Here is a 20,613-nt window from a genome sequence, read left to right as displayed (position 1 = left end):
GGTCAACTAGAATAATTTAAAACATGTGAAGGTGTGCAAAGGCGATTTCAAAGTTCACAGGTAATCGCATCATATGAGCTATGCCTGAATCAAAACTAGCTTTAAAGAGGCCCGATTATGCTTTTGGGGGTTTTCTCTTTCTGTAGTGTGTTGTATAGGTTTTTGTGCAAGATAATGGTCTGCAAAGGCTAAAATCCCAAAGTTTGTTCCAGAGGGATTGATTGTGGTTGTTTATACTATACAATAGTGCAGATACCCCATCACTAAAGGTAAAAGCGGATCTTATTTCACTCCCAATACCAATGCATGAGTAATACCCCTCCAATGTTGAGTGATAACATGTTTAATGCTTCCTGAACATGTGTTCTATATGTGTTGCACACTAAGCAAACCTAATTATGGCTTAAAGAAAGTGTGGCGACAGATGCTCTCCCAAAAAATACACAGACACATACACCCCCTAGTTTCAGAAGAAACCCTTAACACTCAATCAAACGTATTGTACACGCATTGCCTGACCTGTGAGAAGAGTCCTGTCCTGATAGAAAAGTCCAAAACCTCCGGAGAAATGTCTTCTTTCGTAAAGAGGATCCTGCTCTCCTCTACGCCTCTCCAGGCCAGCTGGCTCAGCTCACACAACTCAGATCGGTACCGACCCAGAGTGCACACAACACTGCACAGAGACAGAAAACACAAATAATAAAAAAACATCTGCTGCACTTCATATAATGAATGATGATGAGAAGATGCAACTGTTGGAAATTAACTAATTAAATGAATATGTTGCACTAGTAGCTTTCTCTGGAGACATTTTGATGTTGTTGTGCCATCTTGGCTCATAAATCTTGCCAGGAGTTTGATCTAGTTGACAGCTCATAGAGTTGTATTGTGAACACGGAAATGTTGAGTACCCCATAGTTGTATGTTAGATATGTATAGTACGGATCCCGAGCACATAGAAACTGCCAGATACTAACCATTTGCCCAAATAGTATAATTGCGTTAATTTTGTTAATTTGCATTCATTACCATTATAGCCTATGCAGACAATAGTTTAAAACTGTATTTTTGGACAATATTGGTGTGGTTTTGGGGGTCATTGAGGATGCTGAATCCATTTCTGCCATTTTCAGGATCCAAAATTGCAGTTTTAACCAGAAAGTGGACATTTAGTATCCCTGGTGGGCTGATTTTTATGAATTGTATTGGATTCTGGATTATTCGGTTGGATAGTTGCTTATTTGTTTGAAAAAAATCTCCCAGGATTCCAGTTCCCTTTGTACAAAATGCTTTTCATAACCGGAGATCAGACTCTGAATTAACTTTGTCAATCAAATAGATTGAAATTAAATGTTATTTATGGAGCGCCGTTATTAATGGCGTTAATGTTCAGTGCTCTACTATGTGTTCACCTCTGTGGAATTGACGTGGCGTTTGACCCTTCGTTGCTCTCTGTTGCGTCAGGGTCACGGCTGAGGAATGCACAGAGCACAGTGAGGTAGATCTGGGTAAGGGTGGGGGGTATCTGGGCTTCTGTAGGTGTTGGCTGGGCTCTACCATTCGTTCCATCTGTCAATATGTCGTCATTTCCTCTTCTTTGATCTCCCCTCGGACCATAACTCTCTCCTCTCCTGCCCTCTTCCCCTCTTCCTCCTCCTGGAATGTGCAGTTCTTTTTCTTCATTGCTTTCTGCGTTTCTCCTTGCCTCAGTTCCACTTTCTCTATGTATCTCTCTTTTACTTGGTTCTCTCGCTTCCAATAATAAATACTCCAAACAGATGCAGCAGGTGTTGCAGAGGCCAGGGAGGGATGACATGGCGAGGAGGTGTCGGCTGGAAAGAAGAAGATCTGCTGCTTGCGGCCCGATAGCTTTGTGTGATGAGTGACCTATGCAGTTAAGACATAAATTAAGAAACGATTAGTATAACATGTAATTAGCTTACACTTGTATCCAAAGTGACTTACAATGGAGCAGTTTGGGGTTAAGTATCTTGCCCAAGGACACTTCAACATGTATTCCGAGAGGCTGGGGTCAAACCACTGACCCTTTGCCTGATAGATCAGCACAAATACCCCCCTAATCCACAGATATCACAGTAATCTTAAACCCATAGAATAGTTGTTTTTGCTTGTTATGCTTTATCAGAACTATTTTATGACTGTGGGAGTATTTTCAAACAGGCTTGATTGACATAGTCCTGTCTCTCAAGTTTTATTTTGTATTGCATCTGTTATCGCGGATACAAGCGACCAAGATGGGTTTTCTCCGCAGGGTGGCTGGTGTCTCCCTTAGGGATAAGGTGAGAAGTTCGGTCATCAGGGAGGGACTCGGAGTTGAACCGCTCCTCGCGTCGAAAGGAGCCAGTTTAGGTGGTTCGGGCACCTAGTTAGGATGCCACCTGGGCGCCTCCCTAGGGAGGTGTTCCAGGCACGTCCAGCTGGGAAGAGACCAAGGGGTAGACCTAGGACCAGGTGGAGGGATTATATCTCTTCGCTGGCCTGGGAGCGCCTTGGGACCCCCCAGTCAGAGCTGGTTGATGTCGCCAGGGAAAAGAAAGTTTGGGGCTCTCTGCTGGAACTGCTACCCCCGAGACCCGACCACGGATAAGCGGGATAAGATGGATGGATGTGTGTGTTATGATTCTTGTTATTATGCAGTTTAGTGATCTTGTATTATATGCAGTTTAGTGATCTTGTGACACAGCATGGTGAAGCCCAGGCCATCTTAAAGCAGAGCAAAGGTAACCCAGAGTAATTTAAAATATGTGTAGGTGAAAAAGGTTGATTTTAAAACGCACAGGGATTGCATTATACGAGTTCTATCCAAATCAAAACTAGCTATAAAGGGGCCCTATTATGCTTGTTGGGGTTTCCCCTCTCTTGTAGTGTGTGTTTTTGTGCATGTAAATGGTCTGAGAAAAGATTACATCCTAAATTATCTCTCTCTCAAAAAAAATTCTTGCTGCATGTTCCAGTGTTTGGTGGATGAAAACATCATTGGGTGATATTTCCTGAAACTTGGAAAGCAGCATACGCATTCAAAATTGACTTCATATGCCAAGAAGTGCTTGAGATTACAAGGAGTTTTTGGAATCATCTTTTACTGCAACTATGTTTTCAAGGTACTTGGAAAATTATATAAATAAGTATTTGTCTACAATACAAAATAACTACTGGACCCAAATCAAGTGACCAAAATAACATCAACCAACTAAATAACTCAGCATGTGGTGCACAGTTGCTGCAAGTATGCATGTTCTCCCCTTGTCATTGTATCTGTTAATGGTATCCACTTATAAATCCCCTTTCACACCTTTAATGCAACCCTAAAATGCTCAAGGCTTTAAACAGAGGAGCTGCATTTGGGAAACTAAATGTCAAAATCAGATAGGGTCATTTTCAGTTGTTATTGGAAAGACGGTCGGTAAGGACGGACGTTAAAATCATCAGAAGAATACAAGGAATTTTTGAGGACTCAGGACACAGACTAGGAGTCCACAGTTAATTTTGCATCAAGTTGTGCCTGCACGCTGTACCCAGATGCCACCCATTGCCTAAAACAAGAGTATTTTCATAAAGTGAGAACTTATGCAATGGACAATTTTCTTCTGTGTGCTTCAGGTGTCCCATGGAAACCCATTTCCTCATTCTACAGACATGCAATGCAGAATAACAAATATCACAATGTAAACATGTTTTTACCTTTTAATCCAAAGAAATTGTCCACATACTCCTTGATTTCATGGCGGTCCCACCCCAGCAGATGCCCCACTTTGTCGGATAAGCCTTCCAAATCGCTGACATTTCGCGCACGACAGGTGACCACCACGGTACATCCTGGAAGAAGCTGCCGATTTAACAGCCCTGAGACCAGGTCTGAAACAGGCAGAGACTTGTCTGCGTCCAACGGCTCTCCGTGCAACTCTTGTTTGGTGATTTTGCTGTGAAACTCGTCATAGCCATCCAGCACCCAACAGCTTTGCTCTGGATTGGAGATGAGGTAATCCACAATGGCTCTCTGTTCAGAAAACAGAAAACATGAGGAATTTTGAATCCGACTCGCTTGAGTCTACATACTTTTATTTGGTAACTTTTATCCTGCCCTTACTACTTATTTTCTTATCTGCTCTCAGAGATAAACTATTCATTCTTTTATAACAGGTCATTTCAAATTAGATTTGTACGATTTATTTTTGTAAATGTATGAATTGAACTTTCAGGACCAACACTAGGCCCTATTTTTTTGTGTGACACCCTAATGTCCCATTTCTTGGTTTATATGATTATACTATTCTAAATGTAATATAATGTTTAAAGTACTACTTTCCAATGTACAAATATAAAAGTCCTGATGGTGTCTGCATACATTTGCTTCGTTGCATCCTTTCAGAGGAAGGTAGTGTCGGAATAGCAGCTCAGACAAGGAGAGAGGGCAGGACAGCAGGTTGAGGTGACGGAACTCCAGCAGGACAAACAGGTGAGACGAAGGGATTGGGGCCTTGACGATTCAAAGAGGATAAAAAAAACAGTAAGAAAACCAAATAAAAGTGCAAGAATCAACCAAGCAGAGAAGAAACGGTTAAAGGGCAGTACACACCAAAGTCTGTAACAGGTCTTGTGGAGTTGTACTGCATATTTTTTATTTATTTTTTAAAGGTAGCTGCAGCCTGTTTCCTCTACTAGCAAAAAGCACATTTGCAGAGTTTCTCCTTTTTTGACAATCATGAGCCTGACAATGTTGGAAGTCGTGCAATGCTCAATGCTGAATTCCTGAAGTACTCTTGTAAAATCATTTTTTTATATATTACTGACCCTTATGCCAGACGACACATATTTAAACCCTGACCAACAAATATTAAAGTTGGATCAACACATAACTCCACAGGGAGCCATTGCATGTGTTTCTAATGGCACATAAAGGATTGGAAAACCTTTAAGACCCTACAAACCCAATGGACATTAAAGAACTAGTGGCGACAGATTGTTGGTGCTTAAGTTAAAAAAAAATTGGGCCAAAGTGCCGGCCATTGCAATGGAAACATGAAAAACTGGTTCAGCATCAGCTTCAACCAGCCCTCATTTGGAGCAACAAAAGGGTTTATAAAACGTTTTTCACACATACTTCCCAAGACCTGTAAATCGACACTTATGTGTGAAATTGGTGGAGCTCCTTCTGAGGTGGAACTGGTAGCTGCTAAGTGTTTGTGTTGGTCCTACAGTATGGGTTATTTGCTTACACCACTTGGTGCCAGAAATAGTTTCCAGGTGACATTTTGCCTTAAGTGTCAACTTGCTTGACTAAGTCGCATTAAGACCAGAACATCCAGGTTCCAGAACAGCAGATATCCTGAAGCTGTCCGCCTCCTTAACACCATACAAAAGCCTTCTTTCCACCTTTCTTAGGCTGCGGCCACACGAGGACGAAAACGGTCGTTTGCGTTACTGTTAAGTGTCATATAGACCGTTTGGCCACACGAGGACGACCGAATACGGCACTAAACGACTGAGGAAACGATAACGGGTCCCAAGGTGGATAGAACGGCATACGCAACGCTCTGGGGGGTCAAACGGCTCCGTGTGTACGCCCTATACGATAATTTTCTGATAATGATGAGGCAATAGCCCCGCCTCTCCCCACCTCTGCTGCTCACCCCCGCGTCAAAGTAAACTGCACACTGAATTCAGATTATTTATCTTTCTCTCGATATGGACCTAAACGCGAGTGAAGTGTAATCTGACAGGACGGAGACACGCAGCTTTGCTCACCTGCAGCTCCTCCCGCTGCAGCAAAACACACACTTCAAGTCAGATCATCACCCTTAGCTATTTTAATTACCTCTCAAACTACCTAAACTAGTTATATAAATATTAGGGCTGTCAAGTTAACGCGTTAATAAATAAAAAATTAACGCCACTAATTTTTTTAACGCGATTAACGCATGTGTATTTTTTTCCCTCGGCCGCCCCGTAGTTTCAGAGTTTAAAATACCATCTACAAGCTGATGCTGACAGCCCCGCTCCTGCCGCCTGCTTGTGGCAGACCACACTTCAACGCTCACCGGCAGGCACCGACTGGCCATCGGGAGGACCGGGAGGGTGTGTGTATGTGTGGCCCGAGCGAGCGAGAGAGAGACCTTACGCGCATTGTTGTTGTTGTTAGCATCGGGTGCTAGCTAGCTGCGTTAATGGATAGTAGGAGCTGTTTCAATGAAAACAGAGGAGCGCTCGATCCACACAACTGCGCCGAGCACTTGACTTTATGCAGGTAGCCAGACAGTGGGACATTGTACGAAAAGTCAGCACACTCATGATTGCAGCGTCCAGGCAGCTCCCGTTCGAGCATATGCCTTGAGTTGCACATAGCTCCAACGATCCAACACACACACACACACACACACACACACACACACACACACACACACACACACACACACACACACACACACACACACACACACACACACACACACACACACACACACACACACACACACACACACACACACACACACACACACACACACACACACACACACACACACACACACACACACACACACACACACACACACACACACACACACACACACACACACACACACACACAATTTGTATTGTATGAGAGAGGTTCCAGGTTGAATTGAGGCGAATATTTGTAATGTTCAGAGGTTGTTGTGTTTAATATTCATGAGAATATTTGTCATTGTTCAAATGATAATAAACATTAGCATAAAGCATATTTGTCCACTCATATGTTGATAAGAGTAATATAAATATTCCTCTAAGGTACATTTAGAACAGATCAAAAATGTGCGATTAATTTGCGATTAATCGCGATTAACTATGGACAATCATGCGATTAATCGCGATTAAATATTTTAATCGACTGACAGCCCTAATAAATATGTTTATTTTTACTGTCAGCCGGGTCACTCATTACTGGATCAGCTGCTGCATGAGACAGACACTGACGCTGTCCGAAGAGAAGGAGGAAAAAGAGAGGCTCCGTGTATTTTATTATTATATTATATAGAGTCGTTATTCATTTGTTTTAAAGCTCAATAAATAACAAAGAAGACCTTTGACCGGCACTTTTATAATTTTGTCCGGAAGATTTCAACTTTAATACACGTTGACTGGCGAAAAACTCTGCCCGGTTCCCTCGGCCCCCACCGCGGAGAATAAACAGAAGGGCAACCATGACAACCATGCTTCTTCGCTGCTTTTGTGGAGGAAGTTACAGCGCTACGTACAGGCTCCTGCATATGTACTGCAGATTCTCCAGCGGTTGGAGCTAAACGGAGCGGTCTCGTGTGGACAGACACTATCCGGATAACTATTGCGTGTGGACGGAAGCTTTTTTGCGATTGCATTTGCATTAATCCTATGCGTTTAGCCGTTTTCGTCCTCGTGTGGCCGCAGCCTTAAGCTCTTTTCTGTTCTTTGGTTTTAGCGCCTGGCCGACGCGCTCACACATCACTCAGAGATATATTGTTTGTTTTTGGTACATTTATTTCCATGTTATCGTTTCCATTTCAACACTGGTCGTTCTCTTCTTTAAAACATACACATGAAGTTATCTTACCAGACGATGTTGAAACAGTGTTCGTCATTTAAATAAACAAATCTTCTCTTCTCTGCAGTGCAATGCAGCGGTCAAAAAACCGTGTGGCTTCACAACCAAACTAGAACCCAGAGTATAATCAGCAGGACTCTTTTAACCAGCTGAGGCAATCGCAGCACCAATCAGCCGCTCCGCCCCACCGTGGCTGCGGATCCCAATCAAATTACACCAATCAATTATACTCCATTACATACATTAAATTATTAAATAATCAAAATAATAAATCAATGTTTTGACTCCTACACATAGCACGCCGTCCATCTGGTGATTGATGTTGCTGCTAACTTTCCTACAGGTGCTACCTTCATATCCTTGGTGTTCTCGTGTGTTGGTTTTGATCTTATTTGTTTTTATGCTTCTAAAATCATTCCATAGGCATGGATATTTATTTTAGGTATGTGTTTTAAGGGTGAGTGGTTTTATAATTTAACTTTCTTTGTCTTTTTTAGTGAAATTCCAATCATTTATACTGATATGTCGATAAAATATTGACTCTTAAGTTGAATCCCACTCAAAGTACATAGAAAATAACAGTTTACCTGCCGAACTCTGAATGATAAATGTTTTAAACTTACTAGCCGTTGTGCCCACAGCTGTCCTAAACAAGACATCAGCAGAGTTTTTCCTGATCCAGCCGGGCCGACAAGAATTGTCACCTTCCCTGCACATCCGTTAAGGAAGGTCTCCAATGTCACTCTGGATTCCATGAAGCCATAATCCCCATCGGGCTCTGTTTGGTGAAAATGTGTTTCAGTTAATGTCGAGCAGACTTCATTAATGCATGATTAGAATAATGTTGTGTATTTATGATGAATTTCTTTAAAGGTTCATTGTTTTTTCACCCATTTATTGTTTCTATCATCTACACATGTACCACATGAAAGTACATGTTGAAAGCTATCATGCTAACCTGGTGTTCTTCCCCCTTTTTCTGCTGATCCAGGGGTTTTATCAGGTCTGTCCCTCCCTCTGTTTGGCGTTCTCAGGCTGACCCACACACTCTCCAGCTGGACGTCCCTCACCAGGGGCTCACTGAGTCGCTCCCACCTTCGCTGCAGTAACCGCATCACTGCAGCAATGTACCGTTCCCAGTGATCTGTGGGAATCAAACATTATAAAATGTGTAGAGGGCAGAATTGCTCTCCTGGATACGTTGCAAAAGTTGCAATGACAATATTTAGTACTTGTAATAGCAGGTTCAAAGAAACATTTCTGTTAATTTGCAAAAACAAAGTTATTATATAACACTCAACATTCAAAGTGTGTAAAAAGTAACAGTAAGTGAAACGGGATAAGACTTTTGTGTAAGTTATCGCGTTCTGTTAATAATTGCATATTTTATTGTTGATCTAAATTATGTTTGACTGTATTACTTGTGCTTTGTTTCTTATTGCACATTATATTATATATCTAAAGAGAGATGTTATGAGATGTAAAGTGACTTTGAGCGACTTTAAATAAAATGTATATTTCTGATATTATTATTAAAATGTAAAAATATTATTGTTAATATACAATTCTAAATTAATAATTCAGGTACTGGACATTAACAGATATGGTTGCTCTTGGTCAAGTAAGCTTGTTTTTGGTTCAGCACATCTGAACTCGAGAACCGGCTGTCATTGGTAATATGATACTCAGTAAAGGAAACAGAGTTAAGATGCCAGTAACCCCTTTACATTTGCACCTTACTGTGGAATGGAAACATCTCATTCTTCTCATTTCAAATGTTATGTTTACATCTTGATGTTGACACTAATAATTCTGTCAAGGAAATGCGAGAACTTCATGTCAAGGCATCAAGGACATAATGTTACATATGCGCAGATGCAAGGAGAAAACTCAAAGAGACTTTTAGTTGGATGTATTATGGAAACTGGATACAATATTTTAAATGGAAGGAGAGATGCTCACCATTTTCTGGTGCAATGACATTTGTGATTTATTCTGTATTTGTTTGGCCCCGCCAGCCCACCCTATGTACTTTACATTGAAAGGTCAAACACATAAAAAGTGCTTCAGTCAGCTATGAAGAACTTTCACAAATTAACTCTTTAAAAGGTTCACAGTATAAAAAGAAAATAATGACCTTTTATAGTAAGTGAAAAGACAAACTTTTTTTTAACATTACAGTATACTGCAATTTCACATATTAGCAGCATGGCTGTATCCAGTTTTAATAAATCAATGAACTTTAACCAGGTGCCAAGTTAATTTGTTGTGTGTATGTACTACCAATCCGTGGGCGTTTGATGAGCTGCTTCTCTGAAAGCGGTGAAGATGTCTTGCCATCCGTTACACTAGGGCTGGAATTTTCACAATCATCTACAATGCAGAAAAAAACAAAAACAAACATATAGTACAGAACAAATCCTGGAGAATACTGGAGCATTACAAAAAAGATTAGTGCTTCAATTCATCAAGACATGGCAATAGAAAATCAAAGGGAATGCAGGGGATTCCTAAAGTGAAACAAAAGTCAAAAGATTTACTAAACTAATGGTGATCTCTGCTGCGTCTCCCCTCTTTTGCTTTCACTTTTCCTATTGAGTTTGTCAATGCTATTTGTGCTTTGGGGCGCTTCACTGTAAATCAGATAATGATGAATTATGAAACAAGAGGGAAGACATTAAAAAAACTATTTTCATCTCAACCACCACTGGTGCCTAACATTGTATTTGATCAATGTAATCTTCCAGGTAGGCCACATTTTATTTCGGGAGCAGCTATAGTTGTGTGCACAATAAGAAAATACACAACAACAGCACCTGTATCAACTGAGCAGTCAAACATTGTTTAAATGTAGTTAAAAACAAATATAAGTATTTACATAAGCCTTTAATAAAATAATCAGGTGATCTCATATCCACATACTTAAATGTAAAAAAAGGACTATGACAGTTAAATCTAAAATATACTGTATGTGTGCCCCTTTCAGCAATCAACCAACAAACTAATTGTTAACGGAACAATGTGTTACCAAACACATGCATTTCAAACGGCAGCACTGTGGTGTCTGGCCACACCCCATAAATGCCGTAATTAAAGGTGCTTTCCATTACACACTTCCTTGTCAAACCAGAGAGAGAAATATAGCCATAAATCATGCCCTGTATCATTGTTGTTGAATTACCCTTTACTAAACTTTAGATGTTATTTTACACTACCCATGTCGTGTAAATTGTGGAACTGCTCCAAGGTCAATTAATTGGGCAGTAGTGAAATAAGTTCTGCTTAAAATGAATAAACCTACGATATAATGAAACTCATTTTGGTATAATAATGAAAAGCATTATGTTGGTCAACAAAAAGCAGCTTCAGGTTAACATCTTTGTCTTCAGGTTTTGAAAAAGAGAAGTTTCTTTCCTCTCAGATGGAATGAACTTTTCTAAGCCATGGAAATAACATATTGGAGTTATTAATTTAGGTGGTATTTCCTATTAACTTCAATGTTTGTTTAAATGTCATGCTCATTAGTCAGTTGACCACTGAAGTGAGTTTTCGACACTACGTGACTGAGGAGGCACGCACATTGCATTTTTTTATACTTACTATTTGCATTTCCAGCCACTGACATGAGCCTCGACTCCAGATGCATAGGGATGTTCTCGCACAAGATACACACGCTCTGAAGGAAGTTGCAGCAATCTGCAACTTTGGCCCTAATATAGTAGTTCAACATGGCTTTGATGTGGTGTGTTGCCGAGGAGCTGCAGGGGCCCAGGACCATGTCCCAACGTTCCTCACTTGGCATCATTTCGCACAACTTCATTATTACCGCAGGTGTCTGACCGCTAATTATTCGGAGCAGTTCTGAGGATTCCTGAGCCAAGACAGAGTTCACGTTTTCGTTGTCAGGGTCAACCTCCTCATCCATGGTCAGACTCCATCAGCTGATGAAAGAACGAGGCAAACATGAACACAATCCCACATTTGTAAATGCACGCACAATCTGAACTGAAGACACCTTTGATTGAGGAAGAATATGCAACAAAACTAAATAACCCTCTAATAAAACTAATGGGACTATGATATTAGTCAAGAGAATGTAAACATTCTCACTTCAAACCCTTGTATTGCTACAGAATGACACTATTGACCAGAGATGGGAAGCAACTAAGTACAATTTTGAGATACTTTACTTGAGTATTTCAATTATCTGCTACTTTGTACTCTACAATTCAGAGGTAAATTGCATACTTTTACTCCACTGCTTTGATTTATCAAGTACCTTTTAGTTACTTTACTGATTTGGATTAATGATGTGAAATATAATCAAAACTTAAATCAGACTTTAGTTACACCTGGAGTAAATTCGCAAGCTAACTTACAGTATAGTAATTAAAGCTAGCTGCACCATTACCAGCTGTCATAAACACATTAATGCATCACTAATTATAATCAATATATATAATATATGTATTATTCTGAAATGAACCAATCTACATAGTGAGTACTTTTACTTTTGGTACTTTAAGTATATTTTGATGCAAAAATACTTTTGTACTTTTACTTGAATAACATTTTGAATGCAGGACTTTTACTTGTATCAGAGTATTCCAACACTCTTGTAATTCTACTTTTACTCAAGTACAAGATCTGAGTACTTCTACCAACTCTTTTCTTGACCAACACACATCATTATCATAACACAGAAGGCCACTGTTGGCAAAGTGCAAGAAGGGAAGTAATAATAGTAAATATATTACTATTTACAGTGTTCCATTTCCAATAAAAAATGACACATTTCTTGATAGGAATCAGAAATCCATAATTTCTTCCCACAGCCGGTACATTTACATTGTTTCAGCACAAGGAACAGTGCAGACTAGTAAGACCAAATGAAAGAGTAGACTAACATTAAATAAAGAGGAAAGCACACGTTTGTAAAGTAAAAACAAATAAGAACAAATCCGGGGTAAGAAAGATAAAACACCTTATTGATATATTACGCCTCTTTCAATTAGTTAATGGAGATGTTTACTTTCATTTGTAATATCTGAATTATTTACAACATGACACACACGTGTTCTGGTTGTTTTTCACATGCAGTGTATCAATTTCTATCATAATATACTTGTAAATGCTATTATAAAAGAGTTCTGTAAAAGTAATCGTAGAGCTTCAGTCGGCAGACTAAGTAACTCATAAAGCTAGAAATCTAGGTGTAGTGATGGACTCAGACCTGACTTTTAACAGTCACATTACAACAGTTATAAGGTCTGCATACTAAAGAACATACTAAACAACATATATAGGATTAAAAAACTAATGTCACAACAGGACTTAGACAAGCGTGTCCATGCTTTCATCTTCAGTAGACTTGACTACTGCAATAGTGTATTCACGGGGCTCACAACAAATTCCATCAGAAAGCTGCAGCTAATTCCGAACGCTGCTGCTCGAGTCCTCACAAACACTAAACGAGTGGCTCACATCAGTCCGGTTCTGAAGTCTTTACACTGGCTTCCAGTCGACCAAAAAAAAATTGATTTTAAAATACTATTGCTAGTTTTTAAATCACTAAATGGCTTAGGACCGAGGTATATAGGCCTAAACGATCTCCTGCATAACTATGCAGGGGTCTCAGGTCTTCTGGGTCGGGTCTGCTCCCTGTTCCGAGAATAAGAACTAAACATGGAAAAGCAGCTTTTAGCTATTATGCTCCGACAATCTGGGCACACTTCCCGGGTCGTGCACTTCCGCTGAAACACTCCCTATTTTCAAATCCAGACTAAAAACATATCTCTTTGCCACTGCTTTTAATTGAGCTGTTCATACTCACACTGCAGTATGTCTTTTATTCATGTATTCTGTAGCTGCTGTGTTTATTTATTTAATTATCTTTGCTTTTTTATGCCTGTTTTTAAATGTCATTTAATAATGTGTTTATGCTGTATTTATTCTTAAATGTCTTTTGTTTTTATTTTGTAAAGCACTTTGAATTGTCGCGTGCTGAAAGGGGCTACATAAATAAAATTGCCTTGCCTTGCCTTCTGTTAAACTTATTACGGGAAATGTCAATTAAGAATATACAGTAGTCAATATAAGTTACAATGGCGCAGCTATTTTGAATGCGCGTTTTTATTAATACGTTTTTAATAATATATATATTATTTATATATACACATAACTTCTGTTTTGCAAGGTAATACATCGTTTAATGCCTTAAGTTTTAATATAAAGTCGTATGAAGTATTGAGGGAATGTGAACTTTTACCTCCAGCCTGACCTGAAATGTATTATAGCCAAGGTCATTTAAGGTAACGAGCATCACCGAGTCTTTATTCTGCAGCTGCATACAAAGCTTTTAGGCTGCATTAAACATTACCGTTTCTGTTCATTTAATAGTTCAATAAAACCCGCTTTAAACTGATATAAAATAAGCACTCACCAACCGCTGTGATCTTAGACTGCATCATTCTGCAGTTAGGTCATTTATTTGAAAACGAAACCAAATACTTTAGTTTTGGTTTCGTTATTGCGTTCGAGCTGCGCAGACACAATCGTCGTGAATTCACGAAAGCCAGAAACAGTGGATGGTTAGAAAGCATGTCTGTTTATTTAACTACATCGCTAATACGTTATTTCAATGATACATGTGGGAAAAGAGAGTAGCTGGAGTGATAACAAAGAGACATATATGAGAAGTGATCAGGACGAACAGAAAAGGAAAAGAGAGTACACTGAAGATACCAGGAGGGTCAGAGCAGGAGAGGGTCAGAGCAGGAGAAAGCCAGGAGGAGATGAAGACATTAGTGAAGAAGAAGAAATGTATGTGAGGAATAAAGATGAAGTGAGACAGAGACAGGGATCAGGAGGCAGATGAAACTCCAGCAGCAGCTGGACCACATGGTATGTTTTTATTCTCCTTGCGGCTCTTAGTATTGACAAATATGTATTGAAATGTGTTGCTGCCAGAGTTGGGTGTAACGAGTTACAAAGTAACGCGTTACTGTAATAATATTACTTTTGTCGGTAACGGAGTAGTGTAACGCGCTACTTTTATAATTCAGTAATCACACTAAATATACAGATAGCAGGAGACAGAGGACAGCCATGGTCAGATTAGGAAAACATTCAGGATCTGGATCACGACAATGGAAACTGAACTAAAGAGAACATTTGAAACTTTAGCAGTCTGCGTGATCTGCCTGCACGGAGGGGCGGGCCGGCCCTGCGAGTAAAGTAACGAGTAAAGTAACGAGTTACTTTATGTCGAGAGTAACGAAGTAGTGTAATATATTACTTTTTTTTTTAAGTAATATGTAATATATTACTTTTTTTTAGTAACGACCCCATCTCTGGTTGCTGCACAGGTCACCTTCACTCGCGGGTGTACTGTGTATTTGCGTGGGGATTGTTGCAGTAGAAAATTCCACTGTAGCGACCGGTACATTAATGGGAAACCCTAAATGTTTGAGCACCCTCCATGAAACGTCAAGCTACCCCACAGCACCCCCAAAATAAATACATTTCAGCGCCGCCACTGAGCCTGCAACCCCGTTTTGAAGAAATGTGCTGTGCAAAACAGGCTCATTGCAGCCACTAACGGCCCGTCCACACAGCGGCGTGCGTTGAAGCTTCCAACGCTTCTGCCCATTCACTTTGAATGGGGTGACGTCACTTTTACACTGTAAACCCCAACAGTACTACTAACTCATAAGTATTATGGGTACTGCAATCAAAACCAAATATCAAGTCAACCGAACATTACATTTATACGTTCTCTTAACGAAAAGTGCTGTTTAATTTTATGTGAATCATAGTTTATGAGTGAATATTCAAATTTGAATGAAAACTTGTGAGTGAACAGTCACGCAGCGTCTGACGTCATTACGTCATGACGTTGCGACGAATCGAGAAAGATCCATCCAACATGGCGGCTCTTGCAAGCGAAGGGATTCCACACATGGTTTAACTTGTAAGTACCAAAATAAGTCGTTAAAACTGCTTTTCTTGTTATAATATTGTAAGGATATACCACCCGAAGATTATATGTGATCGTTAGACTGTTTAAACTGTTGTTTAATTCAGAGTTACGTGCAGAGCGCCGCAGTTACCGGCTGCTTCGCGCTATTTTTTGAATTTCGGACTGCCGGTTAAGTACTGTAAGGACCTCAACGTTAGAGCAGCAGTATGCTAACTTTAGCTAGAAACTCCTATTAGTCAACGGCAGCCCTACTGTTTAAAAGTGTGTTACTTACTGGTGCTTATTAACGCTATTATCTGGTAAATGTGATGTCATTCCTGAATACTCCTGAATTAAGCTAGTAGCTAGCAAGAGCTGTTTTCCACAATTACGTTGATGCTAGCTAGATGTAAGCTAATGCAAACGGCAAGCTTGTATTAAAACTCTGCACATTTATTTTTGCCGTAGGGTGAAGCTGTTGCATCAATATTCAAGGTAAGTTATTGCTAACCCATACTGTGTTCTGTTTTTTCAATTAATTAATTTAGAACTTTTTTCCAGTAGGTTTATTTATTTAATTAGGTATTCACAACATTGAACAGAACTGGCCTTTCTACAGTAATCCGATCATCATGCTTTGTTGAAGTTGCATGGTTGAAATGGTTCAATGGAGTGTAAGGACGTTAACGTCAGAGCAGCAGCATGTTAACTTTAGCTAGTAACTCCTATCAGTCAACGGCAGCCCTACTGTTTATAAGTGTGTTACTGGTGCTTAATGTTATCCGATATTATATGGTAAATGTGATGTTATTCCTGAATTAAGCTAGTAGCTAGCTAGGGCTGTTTTCCACAATTACGTTGAGGCCTACACACAGGCATGTTTGCTAGTGACAGTAAGCTAATGAAACTGCAAACTTGTATTAAAACTCTGCACATTTCTTTTTGTCGTAGGGTGAAGCTGGTTCAGAGCAGTGAGACTCAAGATTCAAGGTAACTTGAACAGAACTGGCCTATCTACAGATCCGATCATCATGCTTTGTTGAAGTTGAAATGGTTCAATGGCGTGGAAGTGCAAATTATGTGCTGTCTCGTCAGACACCCAGGCTCAGTTATTTAGGCACTATCGTTTGAAGCATAGCCAGTACTCAAGAGTTAGCCCTTTGCCATGTGTCTATGACTCTTGCATTTGTACATTTCAATCATTTAATGCATTGAAAATTCATTTATCACGGCTTCACAAAAATGTGTGTAGTACTGGTGCAAGTGAGGGAGCACAAGGAGGATGTGCAATTTTTAGCTGCCCCTTGTGTAACTTTAAACATTCGTTCTCTGAAGCAACAGTGTTCAGTCATTTAAGGGGACACTTAAAGAACCTTGAAACTGTAACATGCCCATTTAAGAACTGTAGCTACAGCACAAATGTCTATTCATCATTTAATGCTCACAAAAGCAGGAACCATGCAGGTAGTTTGGACATTTGTGAAGACATTGTGTCGACACAAAATGATAGTGCCCCAGTCTTGACAGCTACTGACCCTGAGGACGAGAATCCTGCTCAGTGTCAGCATGCAGACACGTTTGATTCTCCTGAGGCTGACGCCAGCCAGTTGAGAGCCCAGTTACACCATAATTTGTCCTCGCTCTTCCTGAAGATGCAAACTATTCTTCATGTTTCCGATATGGCATCCAAAGAGATAATTGATCATCTGACTCAGATATTTTCCTTGTCTCAACCTGTTATAAAAGACACTTTAAAAGAGGTTTTTAAGAGGCATCAGATTTCTCCTACTGAAGCTATCATGAACGATTTGGTGAGTGCTGTTATGGACTCAAATATTTTTGTCAGTGCCACAGCTAAGGTGAGGAGTTGTCTTCCGCCAAGCGAAGAAAAAACATTCATTGAGAAAAATTACCCTGTGGTAAACCAGTGCAGTATGTGTTGGAGCCCGGCTGCACAGTAGTTTATGTCCCTATACTACAAATGATCCAGAAAATGTTCAAACACACAGACATCCTTGACAGAATCAAGGAAACCAAGATCTCACAAAAGGGGCTTTACATGAGCCATCGAGATGGCTCATATTGCCAAGAGAATGACTTGTTGTCGTCTTCAGAGCTATCCCTGCCATTGCTTTTGTACATTGATGACCTTGAAATTGCAAATCCACTTGGCACTTCAAGGAAAATACACAAACTGTGCTCTGTCTACTGGGGTGATGGCTGATTTGCCAGGTAAATACCAATCAGCGCTGCATGTCATTCAACTAGCAGCATTATGTAAGGTATCTGATATTCAGAGGTGTGGCTATAAAAGAGCACTTGGTCCATTGTTACAAGACATTCACACTCTTGAACAAGATGGTGTATACATTGAAGGCCTTGGTCAGTCAGTTCGGGGTACTGTTTTAGCGTCTTGTCTGATAATCTTGCAGGCTCATGCATTAGCAGGCTTTGTGCAGTCTTTCAGGGAAGGATATATTTGTCGATTCTGCAACGCTACAAGAGAAAAATGCAGTCTCATGATGTTGTAGATGGTGAATTTAGTCTAAGGACAAAAGCCAGTCATGACCGAAACGTGCAGGATGTTATGCAAGCCGGGGATGGTAAAGTCAGGTGGTGTAAAAGGGGACTGTATCTTGCGCGAGAGTTTGCAGTATTTTTCATACAACTACTGGCTTCCCACCGGATGTCCTGCATGATCTTTTTGAGGGCATTGTACCTGTGGAGTTGGCCTTGTGTATTAAGGAGATGATTAGGACTCAAATATTTTACCCTTGAGTATTTGAACAGGAAGATTGTGTCATTCCCCTACCAATACACAGACAAGAGTGACAAACCAAAGCCTCTCTCAAAAACCTTTGCTGGAAAAGGGACCATTGGTGGCAATGGCCACGAAAATAGCGCATTGTTGAGACTACTCCCCATTGATGATCGGTAACAAGGTTCCTGAGAAAGATGGTGCTTGGACTGTATTGATGGATTTTGAAAGACATTGTGGAGCTGGTGCTGTCACCAACGTTTGATGATGAAACTATCCAGTATTTGCAAACTAAGATACAGGATCACAGACAAATTCTTCAGGATGTTTTCCCTGCATTGAGACTACGCCCTAAGCATCATTATGTCGAACACTACCCAGATCTTATACGTTGTTTTGGGCCTCTTGTCCATTTGTGGACTATGAGATTTGAGGGCAAACATCGCTTTTTTCAAGCGTGTTGTACATGACACACAAAACTTCAAGAATGTGTTTAAAAAACACTAGCAACTAGGCATCAGCACATGGTGGCATACTATCTCAGTGCACCATCATTCTTTAAACCACATCAGCAGACATCAAATGTCTCTTCTGTCTTGGTTTCAGAGCTTCCTGAGGTTGCAAAGAGCACATTGGACAAAAACAGACAGCCACATGATTTACAACACATCCAGGATCATTTTGATGGCACTAATTATGATGTTGGGATGTTTGTATCTGTAGGGCAGGAGGGGGGGTCTGCCTCAGTTTAGCAAAATCGAACAGATCCTCCTTGTTAACCACAATGTCACATTTCTCTGCCGAAAACACAAATCATGCTACATTGAAACATTTGAGATCATTTCAACTTTACCCAGGGAATATGACTGTCCACAGCATATCAGAGCTCAATGATAGCTCATCACTTTCTGCATACAATATAGAAGGCAAACTGCTGTTGACACCAAAACGATTCATCCTGCTTCACTGAAAGTACACTTTAAGGAAAACAGTGCAACTGTATTGAAACCCCATTTTAACATGGCAGGTATACAGTTTTTGCCCACATAAACAGAAATCTATAATGTCATATAGAGACTACTTTTGGTAAAAGATGATGAGTACCTACGTTGATATTTTTTGTATGCAATTACATCTATGTAAATAAATGTCCCTCTTTTTCTATTTCAATACCTCATTGTGTCTCTCAGATGATGGCAAGCATCCCAGAAATTCCTGCTGCGAGTTTATATTGCTACAGATGTTGCCATAAAGGTAACTCTGACTGAGCGGCCAGAGTCAGTTGAAGAGCTAATCAACATACTGCGTGAGAAAGTCAAGCCAAAACTGGACTTCGAGTTTACCCTGCAGTATGAGGATCCTGACTTTGGTGGACAACTTAGCTGTCTCCTTGATATCCAAGAATTACCAGAGAAGGGCACTTTGAAAGTAGTCACATCGGAGAGTGATATTAGCTCATGTGCAAGTTCCGATACAGACATCCTTCCTCATGTGTCAGTAAGAGAGCGTCAGAAGACCTGGCCTGACATTTTCCCTGTACCCACTTTTTCCTATGAAGTAGAACATGTGCTTGGAGAGGGAAACAGTGCCTTTGAGACATATGGAAAGACATTGAAGTTAAACAGAGGCCAAAAGCACAACATCTTGGAGAGTATGGCTGCAGTGATGCACAACTTCAAACCTTACCCAAGTGACAGGGACGTGGGTATGGCAGCGGAGGCTCTTGTAACGGCTTATCCATGTCTTAAAGAGCTTGGAAGTGTTAGTGGATGGTACGGATGGAAGATTTTCCTGAAGTTTAAGATGGGGAATTATCGTACCAAGTTGGCCAGATCTGGATGTGTGGAGGTGGCTGTCAACGCAGGCAAAAAGAGCATCAACAACCCTGACAAAGATCACCCCCACTCGAAAATAAAAAGAGCCAGACGAGCTGAAGTGAATTACCTTCCAAACTTTCCCAGAGGAGAAAACCAGACCAGTCTTGAAGAAATGAGAATCCAGATTTTGCAGGAAGTTGAGAAAAGTGAGAAGAACCTCATCTTAATAGAAAAGCTCATGCAGATGACTTTTGCCCTTCGTCGCCAGGAGATCGTTCAAGAAAATCCCTTGGTCAGGGACTTTTTAGAGAAATGGCCGGCCCTCCGGATGGAATCACAGGTAAAACACAGATGCTCTCAGACCTTTTAATCTTTCTCTTTTCTGCCCCTTGTCACATCTTTCTCATAGTCTGCACACCGTTTCCCAATTGTGCTTGCAGAAACTGCCTACTTTGCACACAATGGAACAGTGTTGTTGTTCAATGTTAATATATTATAAAAC

At 40.3% G+C, this 20,613-nt stretch overlaps 1 protein-coding gene and 1 long non-coding RNA gene across 7 annotated transcripts in view; one reads left to right on the top strand and one right to left on the bottom strand.

Annotated features, from left to right (window-relative positions):
• nlrc5 (NLR family, CARD domain containing 5) overlaps window positions 1-14,064 on the bottom strand; it is a 53,220-nt gene extending 39,156 nt beyond the window's left edge. For 4 of the 6 annotated variants that reach the window (XM_034084748.1, XM_034084750.1, XM_034084752.1 and 1 more), the window contains exons 1-9: window positions 14,019-14,064; window positions 11,177-11,517; window positions 9,857-9,949; window positions 8,535-8,720; window positions 8,200-8,354; window positions 4,367-4,498; window positions 3,703-4,018; window positions 1,413-1,887; window positions 520-673 (exon numbers count right to left, since the gene is read on the bottom strand). In XM_034084748.1, the coding sequence (XP_033940639.1) occupies window positions 520-673; window positions 1,413-1,887; window positions 3,703-4,018; window positions 4,367-4,498; window positions 8,200-8,354; window positions 8,535-8,720; window positions 9,857-9,949; window positions 11,177-11,501 (1,836 nt within the window). In that variant the 5' untranslated portion in view covers window positions 11,502-11,517; window positions 14,019-14,064. The remainder of the gene's footprint in view (window positions 1-519; window positions 674-1,412; window positions 1,888-3,702; window positions 4,019-4,366; window positions 4,499-8,199; window positions 8,355-8,534; window positions 8,721-9,856; window positions 9,950-11,176; window positions 11,518-14,018) is intronic. The other 2 variants (XM_034084749.1, XM_034084754.1) reach the window with 1 other exon arrangement.
• Window positions 14,065-15,343: 1,279 nt separating this feature from the next.
• Window positions 15,344-17,378, top strand: LOC117448578 (uncharacterized). Its single transcript, XR_004552338.2, has 3 exons — window positions 15,344-15,548; window positions 16,005-16,031; window positions 16,488-17,378. It is a non-coding gene; the product is annotated as an uncharacterized lncRNA (long non-coding RNA).
• The last annotated feature ends 3,235 nt before the right edge of the window (window positions 17,379-20,613 follow it).

The sequence above is a fragment of the Pseudochaenichthys georgianus genome, chromosome 6 (assembly GCF_902827115.2).
Source record: "Pseudochaenichthys georgianus chromosome 6, fPseGeo1.2, whole genome shotgun sequence".
Classification (NCBI taxonomy): Eukaryota; Metazoa; Chordata; class Actinopteri; order Perciformes; family Channichthyidae; genus Pseudochaenichthys; species Pseudochaenichthys georgianus.
This window is presented reverse-complemented; position numbering and strand designations above follow the sequence as displayed.